This window comes from Gopherus flavomarginatus, chromosome 22 (genome assembly GCF_025201925.1).
Source record: "Gopherus flavomarginatus isolate rGopFla2 chromosome 22, rGopFla2.mat.asm, whole genome shotgun sequence".
Taxonomy (NCBI): Eukaryota; Metazoa; Chordata; order Testudines; family Testudinidae; genus Gopherus; species Gopherus flavomarginatus.
The window spans coordinates 8,090,330-8,112,903 of record NC_066638.1 but is presented as its reverse complement, the minus strand read 5'-3'; the positions used below and the strand labels follow the sequence as shown (position 1 = coordinate 8,112,903).

General features: G+C 52.9%; 1 protein-coding gene across 1 annotated transcript in view; it reads right to left on the bottom strand.

The window, feature by feature from the left end:
* Positions 1-317: 317 nt before the first annotated feature.
* MFSD2A (MFSD2 lysolipid transporter A, lysophospholipid) overlaps positions 318-22,574 on the bottom strand; it is a 23,665-nt gene continuing 1,408 nt past the window's right edge. Inside the window, exons 2-14 of the mRNA XM_050932185.1 lie at positions 21,126-21,251; positions 18,481-18,605; positions 10,958-11,081; positions 10,295-10,373; positions 9,329-9,501; positions 8,644-8,734; positions 6,928-7,049; positions 6,051-6,134; positions 4,648-4,731; positions 3,713-3,825; positions 3,154-3,297; positions 2,148-2,324; positions 318-1,061 (exon numbers count right to left, since the gene is read on the bottom strand). Of these exons, the coding sequence (XP_050788142.1) occupies positions 1,007-1,061; positions 2,148-2,324; positions 3,154-3,297; positions 3,713-3,825; positions 4,648-4,731; positions 6,051-6,134; positions 6,928-7,049; positions 8,644-8,734; positions 9,329-9,501; positions 10,295-10,373; positions 10,958-11,081; positions 18,481-18,605; positions 21,126-21,251 (1,497 nt within the window). The 3' untranslated portion in view covers positions 318-1,006. The remainder of the gene's footprint in view (positions 1,062-2,147; positions 2,325-3,153; positions 3,298-3,712; positions 3,826-4,647; positions 4,732-6,050; positions 6,135-6,927; positions 7,050-8,643; positions 8,735-9,328; positions 9,502-10,294; positions 10,374-10,957; positions 11,082-18,480; positions 18,606-21,125; positions 21,252-22,574) is intronic.

Below are 22,574 nucleotides of genomic sequence, written 5' to 3'. Positions count from 1 at the left end.
AAGTGCCAAGGATTAAGGCATTCCAGTGCCTTGAGTCTGTGAGTGAAAGTCAGTCCTACAGGGTGAGTAGAGGAGAGGGACTCAGGTCTGTGGAATTGGGAATCTAAAAGGACTCCAGTTCTGCTGGGAGGGAACTGAGATTTCATCCAGTTCACTGACATTTCTGCCCTGGAATCAGCCTTCCAGCTAGACAGGACGGGTGCCAATGTGCCCTGCATGGAAAGCAGAGCTGGCACTCTCTGACTCTCCGCTACCTTGTGTCCTTGCAAGGACAATAGCCACTGTGGGGGGGAGAAAAAAAAAATCTTTCACATCAATCCAGGTGACATTTCCCCACTTTTATGTAAATTAATATTAATAGTTCCAGTTTGGTTTCCATACAGACATATACAAATAGGGAAAACATAATTTCTATTTACATCATTAAGTTATTTAATTAGACTTTATAAAAAACAGCTCTTTCTACATTAGTGTCCTTATTTTACAGATAGTAAAGGTGAGTTAATCTTCATCTCATTCACATTAACAGGGTAATGTACACTACCAGCCCCACACGGGTCCATGAGTGATCCAGAGACAATACTGCAAGGATCTGTGCCATATTCAGTGCCTGCAGTACCAGGCACATCAGTGTGTGAGAGGCAGACAGTACGCACAAGTCTCCTGTGTGTTACGAGGAATAGCTTCCTGGACCAGGCTGCTGTGTTCTGCAGACAGCGCTGCGGGGGCCAGGCTGGCGTAGTGTTTGTTCGTTAAGAGGCACATCAGTGCAGTGCTGAATAGATCCTGTGTAACGTACACTACCGGCACTCTGTGGATCCCATGGATGGCCCGAGACCACTGCCTGCAGATCCCATGTAACATTCATCACAGATGCTCCACAAAGCCCCGTGTAGCACGTCACCAGCATCTCTAGGAGTTCTGGGTAATGGGGTTACTCGGCAGCAACCCCGTCCAGGTCCCGAAGACGCCCAGTGTGTAAACAGTAAATGGAGGGGAGCCGGGGTCACACGATGCTGGCGAGTTCCGTAGAGTCCGAGTCGCTGCTGTTTTCCTCCTCCCTGGGAAGGAAAGGATTGGTGGGCATCAGACAGGAATGGCCCCCCTCCCTCCAGCTGGTATCCCAAGGCAGAAAGTGCCCTGGGCTCGAAAGCGAGGGCCAGTGAGCCAGAGCGGGTTAGTGAGGGATTGTTATGGGGAAGGGAGCCCTCCTCTTCGCTGCAGGATGGGAACAATCGGGTCAGTTTCCCCATTTGCTGCCAATGTCTCTGGGCTCTGGAGTGAACTGTACGTTCCCCTCTCCAGCCCCATTCAGCCGCTGGCCTCTCTGCCCAGATTACTAGCAGCATGACAGAAGAGCCATTTCTGCTAGGTGGACACCTTTCCTTCCACTAGGAACTGGATGGAGGCCCGACCCCCTTGTAACAGGCTACTGAATGGTTGTGAAACGCTCAACAGCTTTCTCAACACTGTTCTGGAGCAGATTGAAATAGGGGCCTTCTAAGAAAAGGCTTCATTTCCCAGGCCCAGCTGTAATGCCAAATTTCCCCCCCACTTCTCTCAGGCTCCACCAAATCAGTAAATGTAGCCCTGAGCCAGGCCTGGGGGAAGCAGCAGAGATCGCCCGCTCCCGTAGCGGAAAGCCAGGCAGCAGCACTGCCGCAGCCACGGGAACCGGCAATGCACAGCACTCCACGTGTATTTATGTTCGTTGCAGTACTTTATCATCCCACAGCAATGTACCGGAGGCAGCGCTGCAGCTGGGGGAGTCCTGCTCCACCTCTAGCGATACGCTATGCCCCTGGCATCTTATGACTCTGCAGCCCTCAGATGCTACCTGCTGGGTGGTGCCACTGAGCAGTGTGGCAGGGTCTCACAGCCACCCGTCAAAGGGCAGGTGGTGCATTAGGGCTGCAGGTGTGCTGAGGCTAGCTGGAAGTACATATCCTCATGGGAGAGATTGTCAGCCTCCTATGGGCTGAAGGACTAGCCACCTGCAAAGCCAGGGCAGGTTCTCCCAGCACTGCAGCTGGTCAGGGCACTAGTGAGAACCATTGTCCTTCCCCATCACTCTCTTCTGGAACTTGCTCAACCCAACGAGCGCAGTTCTTCCCCCGCAGAACAGAGAGGACCGTGCCAGCCCTTACCTTAAATTCTGTAGGGCCTTCTTGTTTTCCCTTCGCTTGTCCTCGTCGATGGGGTACAGCTTAAATAGGAGCAGGCCCAGCAGGATCAGCCCCACTGGGGCTGCCGATACCAGCATCTTCAGTGTGAATTTCACCTCCTCGGGCTGGGAGCAGCCCCGGGTCTTATAGCCTGCAAAGCTAAGAGAACAGGAACTGTCAAGCAAGGGAAATGCTGAGGCTATTACCAACCTCCTCTCTCCACACCAGCTCAGTCCTAGCTTTCCAGAGGTACCTCTCGGGAAGAACGGCCATGAGATAGATCAGGATTCCCAGGGAAATTACTGCTGAGCCAGCATTCGCTGCTTTAGCATCACATCAACCCTCCTCCATCTAGCAAGGAGTATCTCCTCCTCCAACCCCAAAGCCAACAGCCATCATGATCTAGAAGCTCACAGCTATGCAGTCTGTTCCATCCCCCTGATGGAGCAATGGAGGAAAGCCAGCCCAGAGATGAGGGTGTCAGCCTGGGGCTTAGGTTGAGCTCCTTGTTTCACCACAGACATCCTGTATGACTTTGAGCAAGTCACTTAGCCGATCTGTGCTTCAGGTCCCTGCCTGTAAGAGAGGGACAATAGCACTGCCCTGCTTCATGGGGGTGTTGGGAGGAGAAAAATCAATCAAAGGCTGGGACATGCTCTGGCCAAGGGGCTGGCACAGCAAGAGGTAGCACCTCAATTCACTACCACAGAGAAAGGCCAGTTCCTAAGATTTCTCCTTTTAGTGCTTATTCACTGCGAACTTGGAACGAGCCTCCCTCCTAGCACAAAGCTGCAGGGGAGATGCACCTGGAGCTGCCTTCAGTGCCAGCCTCTGGACATCTAATCCCAATTCCCTTCATGGTTTTGTAGCTAAAAATGGAGAAGCTCCAGACTGCAGGATCTGAGAGAAACCTTCCTTCTCCCTTCCAGCTACCAGCTCTCCTAACAAGCCTCCCTGGCTCCAGGCTCGACGTGCTGGAAGGACTCACTCCAAGCTGAGTGTGGAGATCCCCAAAGACACACCGGAGGCAAACTTGGTGAAGAAGACATAAAAGGAGAAGAAAATAGCTTCATGGCCACGGGAGTCTGGGTGCTGGAGGTTGAAGTCGTCTATGACATCTGGCAGCATGGACCTGAGACAAGAGAGGAGAGTGTGTGAGCCTCAGACAGAGGCTAATGAGACCTTCAAGTCTTCAGTGGAGCCCACACTTCCCCTTCCAAAGCAGAGACATGGGAGGTCCCCACCCGCAAATTACAGACTTCTAGTTACTTCCCCTCCAATAATGATACAGAGGGGCAGAGACCTGGGAAAAGGCCATAGATTGTGGCTTCACTTTCATACTGAAAAGGCCCACAATGCCCTGCGTACTGACAAGAGAAGGCTCAGGACCTCAGGAATCTCCTCATCCTGGATCCGACGCCCAGCGCTAGAGACATCAGCCCAGACGTCACAGCTTATGCATCAACAGGTGTCTACCAGCCTAGCAGCAATAGAGAATGCGGGATCGTAGTTCTGTGGTTGCCTGAGCCTGGAGCCCTCACACTCACCATGGCAAGAGGAAGGCAGCAGCGACACTGATCCCAGCTGCAATGGCCACAACGTAGGTGACGATCAAGTTACTCTCCAGAACGACAACCATGATGAGGAAGGGGATGGCAGACTGCGGAGCCAGGAAAGAAGAGAGGTGTCACCTGACCCGCCGGGCAGCAGATAATCAAGATGGACCTGGACGAGCCAATTGGCCTCCCCCAACTTCCCTCTCGTGTGAGTTTCAGCACTTGGAGGTGCTGGCTGATAGGGTAGGATCTACCCGCAGCATAGGCAGCAGTAACGCAACCTCTTTAACGCTGTCCCACCAACACCCTGCCCTGGAGGGCCCACTTCCCAGGCTCAGAGGATAATTTAGTCTCCATAGCCCAGACTGTCCTTGGACTCTCTGCTGTGACTACCAAGAAGTGCCCTTTGTGACACCACTAAGGCCACGTCCAGACTACCCGCCGTATCGGCGGGTTAAAATCGATTGCTCGGGGATCGATATATCGTGTCTAATCTAGACGCGATATATCGATCCCCGAGCGCGCTTATATCGATTCCGGAACTCCATCAACTCCAACGGAGTTCCGGAATCGACACGGAGAGCCGCGAACATCGATCCCGCGCGGTGTGGACGGGTGAATAATCCGATCTTAGATATTCAACTTCAGCTACATTATTCACGTAGCTGAAGTTGCGTATCTAAGATCGATTTCCCCCCCTTAGTGTGGACCAGCCCTAAGAAGTAGAGAGAGGACAGTGAATGAATGTCAGGTGATGGTGGTAACTTCTGATCACTCCTGACCCTATTGGAACCGCTACCTAGAGGGGTGAGGTTTAGATCCCCTGCTCCGGTCTTTCCTCACCTCCACTTGCTAGGATCCCCTATGAGGCACACAGCAACAAACCACTCTCTGCCCCTCTCTATGACCCCAGGAGACTTACTCACCGAGATCCCAACATACACAGCAGTTTTCTTCCCAAAGCGCATGAGGAACCATTGCCAGAGAGGGATAGACAAGGTGGCAGAGAGCTGCAAGAGAGAGAGAGGGGAAAAGACACATGACTCAGGCCAACCAGTCTCCATAGATGCCTTGTCCACCAGACAGGTGTTAACCTCTAATGCAGCAGGAATGGAGTTGGTTGGGGTGTCAGCCTGAGGTCAGGCTTGGATGCATGACAGATGAATTTGGACCCTCTTTTGCCTGTGGTTTGGAGCCCCCTCGGGTGTTTCACTCAACCACACAAGGCTCCAGCCACATGACCATCCTGGCTCTAAAGGACCTTCTCAAAGCCCACCTAGACTCGCTTCAGTGCCTTTACAGAAGCAGTCTTGCAAAGCCCATCAGCTCGTCCTCAGAGGGCAAGTGTTGTAAGAGAGTCTATTCTGGACCAGGTCTGATGAACATTTGTGACAACTTTGCCAGGCTACTCTGAAGCAAGACAGCCCCTGCCTTGCAGGGAGCCAGCCTAGAACAGAAGAGACCCAACAGGCTACAGCCAGACATGACCAACATCCTGGGTTAGACCAGGCACTGGGTCTTCGTGGGGCCAGGGAGATGCATTAAGCTATGGGATTGGTCTCTTGCTTCCATTGATTTCGAGCCCTTGCATTTCCTTAGACGCAGGGGCGAGTTTTCTTTCTTTCACTGCCCTTCTGGCAGGGCAAAGTGTTTCACGCCACAATGCTCCCCCAGCCTCGTCCCCCATTCTATCAACGTGCAAAGGGTTCCCAGACAATCTGCTCTGTTCCCTCCATTCAGTGCCTCCCTGCAGCCACCACTCAGGGCTCTTTTTTCCCCCCTCTCATGGAAAGAAGAAAAAAAATGGCAGGGTTTGGACAAAGGGCCTGCATGGCTTTTATTCTCCCCTCTTTCATGGTCGGCTTCAAATGCAGACAAAGGACTCGCTGTTCTTGCCAACTGGCCGTGTCTTTCCTGGAGCCACGTTAAGTAACTTGTTACCCCTCCCCTCACTCCTGAGGCAACCTCCACTCACCTTCCCCCACATGCCAGGCTCTTACAGCCCTGATCTCCCCTCACCACCCTGCTTCTCACCTGGGGCTCCCCATCTCAGCTTCAGGCTCTCAGACTACTACAGTCAAGTCTCCGCCCCCACCAACCAGTGGATTCCCGAGTATAGAAAGGAGGAGACAGCCAGGTGAAGGGGACAGCAATTATTATTATTATTCATGTTTATTACTGTATTGTCTAGGGACCAAGGGAGAGCAGGGCCCCATTGTGCTCAGGTCTGTACAGTCAGTCTTGCTACCTCCAAGAGCTGACAGTTTGCCTAGCCCAGGCAGACAGGTCGGGGGAAGGGGTGCCACGTACTCACACACTCGATACGTACCATGATGGCCAGGAGGATGTTCTGGAATTCGTTGCGGAATCTCAGGGTGTAGGTACAAAACAAGGCAAAGTTCCCTTCCAGCAACTGGGGAAGGAAACAGACATGGGAGGTCAGCAGAGCAGACCGGAACAGGGAGATTCCCCCTTCCAGAGGGAAAATGCACTGAACAGCCTCCCACAGAGAAATGGGATTCCCTGCAGCCCCCAGACCCACCCCACGGGGAAAACGCTGAAGTGATCTAGCTGGACCCAGTGCACAGATGTGCTCAGGACTGTACAAATGCAGCCGCTGCTGTAGGCAGGCCTTGAGTGTATTGTAGGGGGAGGGAAATTCCCCCACCCCTTCCAAGGGGACTCAGCAGACAGGTCTAAGATTCCAACACCCTTCGCCCTCAACACATCAGCTCAGGAATTCCCCCTCTGGGCAAAGATTGTCCGGACACATCTGTAAACACGACCCAGGCCAGCAGAGCGGCAGGGTCAAAGAAGGGCTAACAGGCCTAGGTCACAGGAGGACAGGTACCGGCACTCGCATCATGCTAGGAAGGGGACAGATCGCTATGGCAGAAGGGTGCTGGAGACAGGAGGAAGATGGAATACGGAATCCGTCAGCCCCCTGAGCAGAGGAAAAGAGCGAGCAGGCACAATCCCACTTTTACCAGCAGCGTGAAAAGAAGCACATATTTCACCTCCAATCAGGGTGGACGGCCCACCTCGGCTGCTGCAGGGGATGCCACAGGCCTTGATGTTATCTGCCTTTGGGCAGATTTCTAGTATTTGACCCCCCCCACCCCACCCCTTGCTATCCTACAAGTCCATCTGACAGTCCTCAGTCATGCATTTCCTCCCACATGGTCCCTCCCCAGGCAGTTCCTCACCATGAAGGCGAGGGAGGTGAAGAGGAAGCCAGCAATAAGCTTGATGTAGGCACCGTGTTTCATCACCAGCTTCAGCCCCCGGAAGAAAGAGATGGGTTCATCCGACTGGAGCTCAGAGGCATCTGGGGAGCAGAGCAGGATCAGCAAGTGATTAGGCAGCCTGGCATAACGGGTCCCAATGCTATAACAGTCAGGGGGCCCATTACTGCAGTACACTGGGTATTGAAAAGGCACCCCTGAGATTCAGTATTAGCCAGCCTTCGCTAACCCCCATAACAGTGATCTTCCCAAGTACGATGAGACATCCCATCCTCACCACTCCTGTGAGGCAAGTCCCCATTTTAGAGATAGGGAAACGGAGGCACCGACCAGTTAAGTGATTCACCCAAGGCTATGCAGAAAGCCAGTGGCAGAGCTGGGATTAAAATTCTAAAGTCCCTGGTACCCAGATCTCTGCTCCCCTTTGTCCCATGATCAGTAGAGCACTGCTCCAGTGAGGGTGTCCAGTTAAGTGTGGGGAGAGTGGGATGAAACCCAGCTGGGCTCAGAAATAAATCCCATAAATGCCATTGTTATCGCAGCTATGGAATAGCCCGAGTCCAGCCAGCATATTGGAGGCCAGACATTTGCTGCCTGGCTTTGGCTGACAAACACTGACATGGGTAAATACTGGGCAGGAAGACAAGTTCTCCTAGATGGTTTCCTGCAGTAACAGGATCCCTTTGAGATTCTCCAGTGAGCCGTGCCACCTTGCCACTGACACAATCTTTCCATGGAGGTATACACACAAGAAATGGGTCTCTGAAGCTGTGTGTCCCCCACCCCTACTCCATACCTATCCTGGTTTACATTAACCTGGACTCCCACTCGCCCTAGTTTTGCAGATAAGCAGGTGATAACAGCACCAACCAGGAAAAGAGGAGTGGGAGGGGCAAGTACTTCAACTCCCAGGGGAGAGTTGCGATCCAGGCATCGAACTGGGTGAAGAAACCAAGGCAAGACCTCATCAAGCCCAGGACAGGATCCTTTGCATTCGCACCGTACACCCCTCCCCAGCCTACGCCCTTGAATGGAACCCTACCCCCTCCAGGGCTTCATCTGCGTAACAAGCGCCCTGGTCTCTGCTCTTCATACTGGAACATGTTGGTTCAGCGCAGGACGGGCAGCGTTCCCAGTTCGTATGGAGCTGAACTTCCCTCCCAGATCTGAATTAAGAGCAGGGTTGGGAGCCAGCGTGGGGTGTGTTCAGTTAACATAGCAGGGAGAGTGCCTGGCAGGGGAGGGGCTGTTTGAAGAACGTGCCTTCTAAACACGGCTCAGGTTTGAATGGCCTGGGTGACTTCAGTTCAAAGGCACTTGGCTCACAAAGGGGCCCATTTAAAGAGATCAGTATAAAAAATTGTCGTCTGCTCCTGGCCAGCTGATTAAAGCCAGAGAATGACCCAGGGTGCAGCTTTGCCTAAAGCAGATGATGACAGCTTGTAATAGGAATTCCCATCTCCTGCAATTTCCCCAATTTCCATGTTTGTTCCCCGCTTTCTGCCCATATGATTAGGGGAAAGACTTGTGGCTAAGGATCCATTGTTCTAGCCCCTCTGAAACAGGCAAGATGACCCACGCACAGAGTCCAGCCTGGTCTGTTGCTTGGAAAGCCCTTCTAGACTCTGGACATTGCAAATGCCAATGCAAGGGACTCCCTCCACCTCCCGCACTCACCTCGCTTCTCCCGCACACCCAGAAACAGGACGATGGCGCAGAGTATGTAGATCCCACCAATGACTCCCGCTGCCATCATGTAGGCGTTTCTCTGTGCAAGACAGATGCAGGTCCAGTTAGCAAGGCTGCTCCACCAGGCCCCTTCTTACCAGCCGCTCTCGGGGAGCTCTAGACAATGGTGCAGCCCGTGTCACGCGTGCGCCAGCAGAACCGGACGGAACTCTCGCTACAGATTGGGGTGGGGCAGAGTCTATGCTGTGCTATAGGGCTGCATAAAAAGCTCCCTGCTCCACCCCCGATAATGCCAGGGGACCCTGAACAATGGACTTCCCTCTCTGCAGCCAGTTCTCACCATAAACGAAGGGACCATGCACCCTACTGGCACCTGGATTTGCTTCTGCAACTGAATCCAGTTCCAATGATCCACGAGGCTCTGCTATATTTTAGCTCCATACCTGTTGCATGGAGATAGGTACCCCTAAATTCCTTAGTTACGCAGCAGCTAGTGGGACCCAGCCTCAGGGTGCAGGATTTCTCTGGAGGCAGGGCAAAGCGACTCAGCACATGATTTTCACAGGCTTTCCTGCCTCCAGAGTCCAGCTGAGGCAGCGCGGGAGAGGCTGCAATGAAAGAGGAGAGTCCCTGAGCAGGGGAAGGATGAGCGGTCAGGGTGCCAGAGACCTACCGTGTCTGTGATGGAGCCGGCATCACGGGTAACGTTCACCTCCTCCATGGCCACCGAGGAGTTAGTGACGCCAAAGAGGCGGGAGTCCTGAATGCACGGTGTGTCCACCTGGCCCACGATCTGCCCCTGGATGGCCGTGCCCAGCACGGTGCCCAGCACCTCCACCGTCATACCTGAACGGAAGATCCAGGCGGGTCATTACCGCGTCAACACCCTGGCCCAGCAGAGTGACGAGAGCGGTTGCTAATGCCTGCTCCTCCAGAGGCAAACATCTGGATGTCTACACATTCCTAACGTTAAAGCCATCAAGTAACACATTGTGCCCACCCAGCCAGAGAGGAGAGCAGTTGCTTCTCCAGATCTCCAAGCCTATGGGAGGAAGGTATCCCCATTGAGGGAAAACAGGCACAGAGAGGGGAAGGGATTTGCCCCAGGCCACACAGCAGCTCAACGTCAAGGCTGGGAACAGAACCCAAGAGCTCCAGATTCCCAGTCTCCTGCGCTAGCCACTGTGCTCTCCAGCGGACAAACTACTGTACCAGCAGGCAGAGTCCCCTCCAGACAGACTCATGCCATGAGGCTGGTTAGACGTGGATATTAAACCAAGGGTTCCTTTAGTCTAATAAGTGGGATCAGCGAGAGCTGCAATGCAAGAGAGGATCAGGGAGCTTGGAAGACTTTCAGAACAGGATCCTCATTGCTAATGTGTACATGTGCAAACACGCTTTGACATATGGCTGTGCACCTGCAGATCTTACACACATCCCGCAGCAGCAGCAGGGGACACTCCCCCCACACACACGCCTGCACATGTCGTGGACAGGGTATGTAATGGAGAAACCTGCTGCCTCCTAGCGACCAGCAGCCAAACCCCCGGAGCTTATGCACTTCTGTGGCTGCACGGAAGCTGCGGGAGTGGGAAAGCACTGACACTGCAATGGTAAGGGAGATGGGAAGGGCTCTTACGATAGGCGGTAGCGGAATCCCGTTCGCTCTGCTCCCTGCTGATGAACATCGTGAGCGCTGAATAGGGAACATGGAAACACTGCAAGGAGAAACGGGGCAGATGGGAAGAGAGAGAAAGTTAACCCTTCTGGGCACAGACATTCATGGAGGTCAAGGGAATTCATGCTGTAGACCACAATGAGATGCTGACAGCAGACCATAGGTTGAGTGGGCTGGAAGATTCTTTTGCGGGAAGGAAATTCCATCCAGGTACAGACTATCCTCACTCCCCTCTGTAATGCTCCACCCCAGCCAGGGCTGGCCTTGGAGGGGTCCCCCAAAATGCTGGAGGGAGGAGGAGATGAGCTATGACTTGTCTCGCCTCTCCCGTCCCTGCAGCAGATCAGCCAACAAGCTGGCCCCATGGCCAGAGGCACGTCTGTGAGTTGTAGAATCAGGACGGCGGGAAACCCAGATGACACTGGTGGTCCAAGGACAGCCTTTATGGATGCTCTCAGCCGCTCACTCCTTTCAGGGTGGCTTGTGCCAACCCTGCCATTGTGGCACCACTCCTTGGCTCCATCGGGCAGGTGAGAAAAAGGTTGGCTTCTCCCCCCTCCCTATCCCCCCCCCCCAAAAAAAAAAAAAAAAAAGTCCAGCTGTGTGCATGGAGGGTGGACTCACCGTCACAAGGGTCTGGAACATGCAGTAGAAGAGAAGATACCACATCACTTGGCCACTCGATATGTCTGGCACAAACCATACCAGGAAGTAGGAGATCACAGCGAATGGAGTGGAGAAGATGATCCTTTGGGGGAATGAGAGAGAGAAAAAACATCAGCATGAACAGCGACAAGCATCCACCCTCACAGCAGCTGGGCTGATACAAGGGCCTTGCTCCTCAAGCTGCAGGACACAAGCCAATCCAAGAAGCAGTTCCAGCCCTTGGGAAAAATATTGTGCAACTGGGCGCATCACATCAGGGAGTTTGCTTTGAAGTACCCTGCACTGACCACCACTGGAGACAAGATGGTCTAGTAGCTGGACCACTGGTCCATTTAATGGGGGTAGGTACTTAGAAATGCAGAAGATAGGCCCATAAGAATTTCTGTATCTAATCAAACAGGAGCAGCTTTTCAGGCAGAGTGGGACATGGGTGCTTCTAACTGGGTCCTCCAGCCTGACTGATCATGTCCTCTGATGCTTTCCTCTTGCCGCCACCTCCCTACCCCAAGTTAACCCGAAGCCAGAGACTGCTGAATGCCACATCACATGAGCCCTGTGGGAGGATGCTGGTCCCATGATGCCCTAACACTGTACTGTGGCTGAGGACCCAACCTCCTAGGCAGAGTCCCCTTCCTGACTGCTGGCTCATGACTCAATGTGCAATTAGGCACCTGTCACTGAATTTCAAAGGGATCTGGGCACCTAAACCCCTTAGGCTCCTCTGAAGAGCTTGGTCTTAAATCTTGCCCCTACTTGCTCTAAACTGTGTGCTGCAATCCTGATCTCAGCTCCCATGGCCCTCTCCACAAAAGGGCAATTTAAAACACAGAACATTCGAGATGGGGAGAGAGAAGAGAGCCAAGAGATAAAGCGCTGACTGAGGTTTGCGGAGAAAGGCTTTGATCTCAGAGACCAAATCCCCTGCCTGGAGCAGCATGGGGCTGCTGGGCGAACAAGCCGAGGGGATGTCAGGTCAATGGTTTGTCTATTTGGAGGAGGTGAAATGATGCGGGGCCGGAACAGGGTAAGGGATGGGGCAGAGCAAGGAGCTGAGAACCCATCTGCTCCCACAGAACATGTTTAAATGATTTAAATTGTAAGCGCTCTGGGACCATCACCTACTTTTGTAGCCCACAACGAGGCCCTGCTCCCAGTTAAGACTCTAGATGCTGCCATTACAAAACAGCACATGCAGCTGGGAGACTGTTTCCCAGCAGAGGCAGATCAGTGTCCGAGAGCCCCTGAAACTCCTTGGGACCTGGATCCTGCCCTACCCATCCTGTCTGTACAAGATGAAAGGACAGGGCACCATCTCCATTCTTACTTTCTCCTTCTGTTCCTGGCTCTCATCTAAGTCGAGCAGTGCTCTGCACAGGAGGAGGTGCAAGAGATTGTTCGGCAGCCTTCTCTCCTTCCTGGCTAGCCAGCATGCAGGAGCAAGGGTGGAGGAACCAGTTCGGGCAGCAAACCTTCCCTCCACATCCTAGCCGCCTGGTGGCTGAGCAGCAAGCAGTCTGGCTTGTCTTAGCAGGGCAGAGCTGCAAGGATCTCGGAATATTTTACACACCAATCAAGCCTCCGGCCTGAGGGAGGCCGGGATGAGGCCCATCTCCCCAAGCAGAGACAGACATCGGTTAGCAAAGGAAAAGTTCATCTTCAGACCCCAGAGACTAGCTGGCTCCTTCCGTTGATCTGGCCTGAAGTGGGGAGAGAGGGAGGTGGACGTGGACTGGAAAGCAGGAAGCCTGCGTCTGGCTCTGGGAGCGACTCCCTACACCTACAGTACCTGCCAGCAGAGCTCCAGGGAGCTGGTTTACTCACCGCTAGTCAGAACAAGAGACGGGAGCTGGTTTTAGAGCCCAAATCCTCCTCTACCCTGCAGTCAGCTTAGCAGACTGGCACTACTGCAGCAGCTCAGAGGCTGGGCACGGCCCACCAGCCCCAGCCCAAAGCTTTATCCTTTTCACTCGGTTGAGTCACACACATTGCCGTCCCTGGGAACAAGTGCTTGGGGAGCGTTCAGCCTTTACAAGGGCGCGAATGTTAATTGGCGACTAAGGAAATGGAGTTAAAAATCCCTCCAGTGTAAACCTACCCAGAGAGAGCAAAGGAGATTCCCCACATCAGGAGAAAGGCACGGGTGGGGGGTCCTCCCACCTCACAATCACGCAAAGGGAGTGGTTTGTCCCCCACCCATACGTCACCTCCACCGCAGGGACTGACAGACAGCTCCTGGGGCCCGTTGGAGGTCAGGCAGTAACAGAGATAAGGCCTTTCCAGTTTCCATTCAGTATCACTGTATCCCACAGGGGAGTGGGAAGGGGCAGAGGGGAAGCTGATTCAGAGGAAGGACATCCCTGTGATGGCACCATCAGCAAGAACCCACAAGGCGAGAGACAAGCAGAATCCCCCAGGAATCTGGTACCTTAATCCATCCCATTTTTTCTGGGAAGGTCTGAATGGCCCCCCCAATAATGTAGGGGGGGGGAGAAAGGGAATAGTTTCTTCTTTAGAGAAAAGCGACTCCCACCCTGAATGCTGCAGCTAAGACTAGGTCAGTTCCATGGGAAAATGGACTGAAATACGCAGGCTGCGGGAATGCCTAGAAGCCCCCCCATCAGACTCAGTGCCCCACTGGGCCAGGTTTTGCCCTTGCCGACCGACAGTCCCTGCCTCGTGGCGTTTACAATCCCAGAGGAGTTTTGAGAGAGGATCCGGATTTATTTTTTCCTGGGGTACGGAGAGAACGGGTCTCTTTCCTTTCTGGATTGACATGGCAAGACACGGAGTTAAATTTAAACTCCCAGGGTGTGAGACACTGTACCTAAGCGCACTGTACAGCAGCCACATGGGGAGAAATACATGACCCAACATTCACGTTTTTCCCTGCGTCGGTCATTTCCATGGGGTGGGAAGCAGGCAAGAGAGTGTGATGACGAGGCCAGGAAGCCGTGGAAAGCACAGAGCCCAGCAGCCACTCCTCTCCCATCACATCTTGCGCACGTTGAGTCATTCAGAATTTCCATAAACTTTTACGCAGATCTGAAGCTCCGGGAGCAAACACATTCCCAGGCCTGTTGTAACTGCAAAGTTACAAACAAGGGTACATTTCGGATACCTGCTGGGCAGACTTCCCCCCCCACCCCACTACTTGGACATCTGGGAATAGAGTCATGTGCGTGGGCTGGGTAGCTAAGGAATCAGTAGATCAGTTCACCCTGCCTCCCACCCCACAGCCAACACTCATGCTGCAGCTTCCAGCCAGGAGATTGACTCCTAGTAACCCCTGAGCAGGACTGTGGCAATTAGCTGAGACATCTGAAGCAGACTCCACCATGCTATGCCGCACACCCTGCCTCCCCATTGGCCAAGTCGGGATGGCATGTTCCTCTGAAAGCGGCACCCCCCCGCCCCCGCCCTTAATCTTTAACTGTTTCCTCTGCGTGAGCAGAATCATTTCCCTAGCTGTGGTCTGGGGATAGGACACAGGATCTTGAGTTATCTGCAACTGAGGTTTGCAACAGGGCCTCTTAAATAAAGGCGGTGCTGAGAGCCAAAAATTCCTCCAGAAGAAGCAAGAGCAAGGCACTCAGATCAGAGGGAGCACATTGCTGGCTGGCACAGCTGTTAGGGTGACTTCAGTGAACAGAGCAGGAAATCCACGGATAAATTTGGGGGCACAGGGGAGCATATGGGAAATCCAAGTTTAAGAGACCAAAATTATAACAAGAGGGCACCAGAGAGGGACTTTTTTTTTTTTTTTTAATTTTGGTAAGTGAACTATCAAGCCATTGTATAGCTTACAATTTTATCCTGGGTTCTGGGGACACAAGCACCGCCCCTTGTCACCACACTCAGCAGAATACCAAGGGGACCTGATTCCACAGATTAAAAGGGTACAGCTGGGGGTAATATTTAGAATAGTCACCAATAAATTCCTTGGTAGATGTGCCTTGTTTATGAAGCAGGTTATAAGAGGATGTTGACGGGTGATCAGGGCTCATTAAAAGCAAGTTATACAAACTAACCCGGCAGAGATCTCGGGGCTATACGGATGAAAAATTAAGTATCATTCCTATTTTACAGATAGGGAAATTGAGATACACAGTGATAGAGGGCCCCAACTGGGCCACCCTTGCCTGTGCACAGGGAGTCCCGTTTAAGTCAGTGGGACTGTCTATAGTTCTAGCTATTTAGGGTCACCAAAAGGTGGCACAGTCGGGCACCCAGCTACTTGCCCAATGACACAGAGCAAACACGTGTAAAAGCCATGAATAGAAGCCACCATGTTCAACTAGCTGCTCTCCTGCCGTAGCAATGAGGCAGGATGGCAAGGTCTAAGACCCAGTACAATTTGAAGGGTGCAAGTATTGTTCGGTGGAATGTGAATATTAAGTCCCCTGTGACCATCCTCCCCAAGCCCAGCCTTAAAGGCACGAGACTGGAGCACACCAGAGGACTCCAAGCATTTCTAGATGTTCAAATACAGAGCTATTAAAGAACAGCCCTCTGCCAGCTCTGCCTTGGAGCCCACCCAGATAGCTGCTCGCTCCTTGCTCACAGCCATTCCTCCAGTTCCTAAGACCTCACAACACACACAGTGGGGAGGGAAACTATTTTTGGTCTATGCGTGAAGCCTGGTTTAGATCAACAAAAATAGGACACCACGTTTTTCCATTAGAACCCCAGGGAGCAGAGGGATGCAACCGCCGCCTGTGGGAATAGGACCAGTCCCGCTAATTTCCACCTCCCCATCTCTTCCACCCCCACCCAAATTCTCTACTTGACATCCAGCAATGCTGCCAAGAGTTAGATCGACTGCCCTGGAGATGGACGTTCACTCTTTAGCCACAGGGCAGATGCAGGCCAAGCCTCCGAACACTGCATGGCTAACGTGCCTCCATGCTCACCCAGAGAGGCAGCAGGTGGAGATCAAGCCCCCGGACATCATCCTAATTTCTCTGCCGACCTGTACTGCTGTTTTCTGAGAGTAGATACCTGCCTGCATGAAATCAGGTTGGGAACCGGCTCATTCAACAGACCAATGAGCCACGGTTTTCAGCTGACTAGAACCTGGGCTCCTAGAGGGGAAAGGTGCTGTCTCCCCTCACCATGATCTCAGTCCTCTGAGCCATCTGCTCCTGTCCACTCCCTACCCTGCTTCTCTTGGACGTATCCTGTCCGTGCAAGTGCCTACAGTCCCGCTCGCCAAAGGGGGCGGGCAGAGAAGTGCAAAGCGAGAACATCTAGCCAGGAGAGAGCACACGTATTGCTGCTGCCAACTCAGGCCCCGTCTCCAGTTGCTGCTTCCCCCCCGCAGAATCAGCTGTGAATCACGTGACTTTCTGCAACCCACTGACCCTGGCTGCAGAAGTAACAGGTGCATCAGAAACAGTTTTGGCTGCACCCCCCACCCCCATACACACCACTCCATCCTGAATGGCCGGGATGGGCAATACTGCAATGCCACCTGCTGCTTCAGAGACAGGCAGCTCTCACCTTCCAACTGCTTCATTCTCAACATAGGGCAGATTTGCCAGGAAACCCGTCTGGACAAAAAGCCAAGCCTGACACCCTGCAACACATGTAGTTGAGCAAAGCCCTGCGGTTCTGTCCCCTGGAGACAGTAGGGTCTAATGGGCAGCCCATAGTGACAAGTGGAGGACCTGTTTCTATTCTCAGTGACATGGGTTTTGCAGCACCAGTTTTCATTGCCTTTAGTGGAGTTACTCCTGATTTACACGGATGAGAGGGGACTCAGGCCCAGTGCATGCTGGGATGGGGGTGAGGTTGGTTTGAATAATCTTTGATGTCCTATCGAGACTCCTTCCCACCCCCAACCAGCTCTATGGAGAAGAACATACAGCTAAAAGCATCTCAGAAGAGGATTCAGAACAGGCTACAGCTCTTGAAAATCCCCCACCACTGCCAACATGAATTCAGTTCCTAAAATGGTAACAGCCCCGGTGTCCAGTGATCTCTAGCAGTGTTTTCAGATACTGTGTGGATCAGACATGCGGGTCTGCTAGCGCAGCCAAACAGTCATGAGCAGTGGGTGGAACTCTGTACGTTTCCTTCATGGGGACGCCCCCCCATCCTGCCAGAGCAGGGGGAGATAAAAGCAGCAGTATCAATTTACATGTCTCACCAGCTGTAGAGTGTGTGTGTATATCAATACACAAGCCACAGGGACCTTCCCCTCCTCCCACCCCAACGACAACGTGTCCCAGTACTGTGACAAAAGAACACACTGTGCCTTCAGCCTGACGATTCACATGCCAGTCTACAGACACGTGTTCCCTCCCTCGCAGCCAACTTTACGAAGCTCTATCTGCCCCCTAGCCCTGTATCTCATTTCCCTCCCGTCCCTTGTGCTCATACAGCGCCTAGCGCAATGGAATCCCGGTCCATGACCAGGGCCACCCAGAGGATTCAGGGGGCCTGGGGCAAAGCAATTTCAGGGGCCCCTTCCATAAAAAAAAAAAAGTTGCAATACTATAGAATACTATATTCTAGTGGGGGCTCCTGCGAGGCCCAGGGCAAATTGCCCCACTTGCCCCCCCCCCCGGGCAGCCCTGTCCACGACTGGCATCTCCTCTGGGCACTACCACAATCCACAAATAATCAAGGGTCTGACTTATCAAGAGCTGGCTGAGTGCTCAGACTACCCCTTCCCAGGAGCACTGGGAGGAGTGGCCACCTCTGTAACAAGGGATCTGGCAGGGGTGGGATGGGGAGGGAGAAAAGTCACCCCGAAGATCCATCAAAGAGCCCCCCAGGAGCGTGCCCACCACCAGAAGCGCATTCTCTTATTGCTCAGAGCTTGGCACAACTGCCAGTCCTTGCCCCCAGCCCCACCCCAGGGAGTTCCATCGACACAACTGCACATGGGTCGATAACCATGGCACGGCACCTCCAGCACAGCGGCAGAACTAGAGTCGTTTCTGGGAGAGCGAGGCTCAGTTAATTATTGATTGCTGGGTTCATGGATTCCCACACTGCAAGGTTTCCCCCTTACCTATCTGGAGGCTGCAAAAAGGCCAAAGACCCAGATAATAGAGTTTCCCTCCTTGTCCCCAGGGCCTCTTCTCATCAGTCAGGCATCTTTCACAACTTATAAGCCATCTACAGATTAGTCAGCCTTTTGCTGACTGCCAAGCGTGTGTTCCATTCCACTCACCGCAAAGACTTGAGATCTATTCCCAGCTCAGACTCAGACCTCAGGCAAGTTCCTTCCCTTTTCTGCACTTCTGGTTCCCCACATGTAACACGGGGAGAACATTAAACCTTCTTTGAAGCCTCCAAGTGGGGCGCAAGAGGCAAATGCAGGGTAGCCAGTGCGAGTCTCTACTCTCTAGAAGGCCCCCAGGATCCTAAAGCCAACCTGGAAGGGCCCTGCTGGCGTTGTGTTCGAGGGAACCCAAGCTAGTCCTTGCTGAGCCCCAACCTCAAAATCCCAAGCTCCAACAAGCTTCCCTTACCAGGGCATCAGGCGTCCGAGACGGCTCCAAGGGGTTTTAGTGATGAAGAAACCCACCATGGGGTCGGTGATAGCATCCCACGCTCGACCCACAAAGAGGATGATGGAGGCATAAAAAGGGTCCAGCTGTTATAGAAAAAGAGGACAGCATTCACTTGGAGAGCCTTGGAAAGGAGCCAGAGACCCCATGACCCCGAGGCTGTCAAAGCCCCTTCCCCCGGCTGATTGCTTTTCCTGAAGATCTTAGCCTCGACCTTTAGCATTTGGGAATGGAGCAGGTGCACATGGGCCCCTCCTCCACATGTTTCCAGGGTGGCTCAGAGGCAAGGGGAGTATCTGACCCTTCTCCCCCTCTTTGAGTTGACTACCCTAGAGGCTGGTAGAGGCAGCCTGCAGCTGGAAGTAGGATTTCAGTTCATCCCATCCTACCCATTCCACACTAAACTCTTGGCAATTTCATTGCAACAGACACCAACTAAACACCTCCACTGTCCCGTGTCAGCTTAAGTCTGCCCCCGGGCCTGCCCACAATCCCATTTGGGGACAAGGATGTAGGAGAAGCCATCACCTTTCCATCCTAGCTACATCCAGAACATGTCACAAGCATGGCCAGCAACAGCTTCCTTCCCAACCCACACCCGCCATCCCATCAGGATATATAGCTCTCTGCAGATACCAATCCCAGCACCAGACCCTCCTTCAGCACCAGAAACAGAAGAGCATCTAGGCCCAATGTTCCTACTTTGCACACACATAACAGATGTCATTAGATGTTAACACTCAGAGAGGAGGGTCAGTATTACCCCATTTTACAGATGGAGAAAATGGAGGCACAGAGCGGTGCACAAGGTCACACAGGACATAGGTGGCAAAAATGGGAGTAAAAACCCAGGAGACATTGCCCCCCAATGCTAGCAACTGTGAATCCAGCTCTAAGCCCGCTGAAGAAATCGCTCCAATCTGATCCATGTGTCCTTTTTTCTGGAGGAGAATTTGCTAACATTTTAGAAATGCAGAGCAGAATTTTCTGGCTTGAAGTTTGGCACCTAAATCCATATGTAGGCACCTGAATTTCAGGTCACTTTCCCCCCAGGACGCTCAACTCTGTTTGCATTCAGTAAGAATTCTGTACTCTGCAACTAATTCCCCCAATCAAGCTACTTCAGTGTGAAAATGAGGGGTCGTGCTGCTCACTGTAGGCACCCAAGTTTGAAAAGTGCCTTTATTTATTTATTTGACAGAAACCCTCCCTGCTAAAAGCCCATCTGAAAGGGGGACAGCACTGGAAGCAGAGCTAATCTGAGGGTATGTCTACATCTACAATTTTGCAGCGCTGGTTGTTACAGCTGTATTAGTACAGCTGTATAGGGCCAGCGCTGCAGAGTGGCCACACTTACAGCAACCAGCGCTGCAAGTGGTGTTATATGTGGCCACACTGCAGCGCTGTTGGGCGGCTTCAAGGGGGGTTCGGAGAACGCGAGAGCAAACCGGGGAAGGAGACCAGCTTCGCCGCGGTTTGCTCTCGCGTTCCCCGAACCCCCCTGCAAACCGCAGGGAAGGAGACCTGCTTGCTCGGGGGTTCGGGGAACGCGAGAGCAAACCGGGGAAGGAGACCAGCTTCGCCGCGGTTTGCTCTCGCGTTCCCCGAACCCCCCTGCAAACCGCAGGGAAGGAGACCTGCTTGCTCGGGGGTTCGGGGAACTGCGAGAGCAAACCGGGGAAGGAGACCAGCTTCGCCGCGGTTTGCTCTCGCGTCCCCGAACCCCCCTGCAAACCGCAGGGAGAGACCTGCTTGATTACCAGAGGCTTCCTCAGGTATGCTGGGATACCTGCTTATTCCACGGAGGTCAAGAAAAGCGCTGGTAAGTGTCTACACTTGATTACCAGCGCTGGATCACCAGCGCTGGATCCTCTACACCCGAGACAAAACGGGAGTACGGCCAGCGCTGCAAACAGGGAGTTGCAGCGCTGGTGATGCCCTGCAGATGTGTACACCTCCTAAGTTGCAGCGCTGTAACCCCCTCACCAGCGCTGCAACTTTGTGATGTAGACAAGCCCTGAGACTCATTCTAAGACAACACTGAAAGTTACTGTGTGGGAAAGCCCTTGGGGGGGAGGAAGAGTTTCCCTCCATATGACTCACAGCTCTGAACTCACCTATCACAAGAGCACCCTGTATTTAAATCCCACCTCTCACCATCAGCTGCCTCCCAGCAGTCAGCTGATTAAGGCAATGGCAAGCCCCTATACCTGCAACCCCGAACCTGCAACCCCGAATGCTACACCTCCTAGAAAAGGAAGCGCCTCAGCTATAAGCCAGACAGCCTGGGGGCATCTCTCTAATCCGGCACCTGCTCTGCTTTATACATAGAGGGGACCCTCAGTCTGGTGGGCCAGTAGAAAAACCCATCAGGGAACCTCGCTCCCCATCTCTCTCCATCCTGTGCATCTGCTGATAGGAGACTAAGCGTGCTAAGCCCTGTGTCCCGAGATCAAGTCAGAGTAAAAATAGCCACGTAAGATGACTAGATCACAATGGATGCGTTTTGAATTAAGAGAATCTCATGCTTGCATCCAGAGCCCCCAGGTATTACCCCGATGCTGGTTACTCAGCACCAGGCAAGCCAGCCTGGCTGAAAGAATTACCTGTGCGACATCCAGCAGGTAGATCTGCAGGAAAAATCCCAGGGCGCAGCCAGTGATCTGGTAGGGAGCGCCACCAACAGCATAGCACAGTTTGCTGCACACAGATAGCTTCTCTTTACTTTCCTTCTGCAAAAGAAATGAAAGGCAGCAGCTTAGTAGGCCTGGCCCTAGACAGTCAGATCAACAACCACCAAGTGTAGGGAGCTTCCCCCTCCCTCAATCGCTCCCCCACATCCACCTGCAACCTAGGACCACATCAGAGATTACAAACAGCCCTCCAGCTCCGCTTGCCCACAGGTCTCCACTTTGCTTGTGAAGAACGGAACAGCCCCTCGCATTTCACTTTGACAGTCGAGGACACAGTGAGTGTGTGTCAACTTATCCAGGACAATATACAGCTCGTCCAAACTCTGCTCGTTTAACTTGCTGTCCCCTGTTCTTACCACTAGACCTTACTGCCTTCCATGGTCAACAATCAGTGCTTCTCACTGAACGTGCCAAGGAAGGGAAGCACAGAGAGCAGATTTCAACAGCCGGATTCAGTGGCTTTTAAGGCCCCGCTAGCACTGAATACAAACTGCTCAGATCCCCTGCTTAAATTCAGCTCAGCAAGCCATCCATCCTACTGCCATCCCATGCTCTTCGTTCCCTCATCCTCACGTCTCTCTCTCAGAAGATGGCAATCCAGAATCCACTCCAACTAGCCAGATCCTTAACTTTAAACAGGGGCCTTGGAATACAAGGGAGAGTGGAGCAGCATCCAAATAATTTCTCCCACTACTCATACTCCAGAAGTCTGTACTGTATTTAACTGCTTGTTTAAGTGAACATACAGGCTCAGCGCCTCCAGATTTACAGCTACCAGGGGGCTGGTTTTGCCCATCACATAGAATAAGCCAGGGCAGTTTCCATTTGCTTCTCACATCTGACAGAGCCTCTGAACCTACAATGATCTGCAGGCAAAAGGGAAAGACGATGCATGTGCAATTCCTCAGCCTCTCAATGAAAGCCTCAGAATCTGGAGTGTCACACCAGGGCACCTGCTCCCTGCCCTGTCAGTTTGTGCAGCCTTCTCAGAATGATGGGTCTTAACTAAGAGATGGGGCGGGGTCCCCTGGGGAGGAGATGCAAACAAAGCAGAGAGCCACCAGGCCAGCTACGGACAGGCGTGATGTCAAAAATTAATTCTGCAAACTGATACCATCACCAAATTCGAGCGACAGCTGCATCGAAACATACAGAGAGGGCAGACAGAGCCCTGGGGCATTTGGGTTAAATTAAAACCAGGAGCTTTGATGGCACATGCAGAGTTCTCCCATGGGAAAGTGGCATTGCAAGGAGCAAAAGAAGATGCATCGACAATTTTCCTGGGGATGAAGTTGCTAGTTCGCCACTTTACACAACACAGACACACCACGTGGACTCTGGCAATAGCCCTAGCAGGCCAGT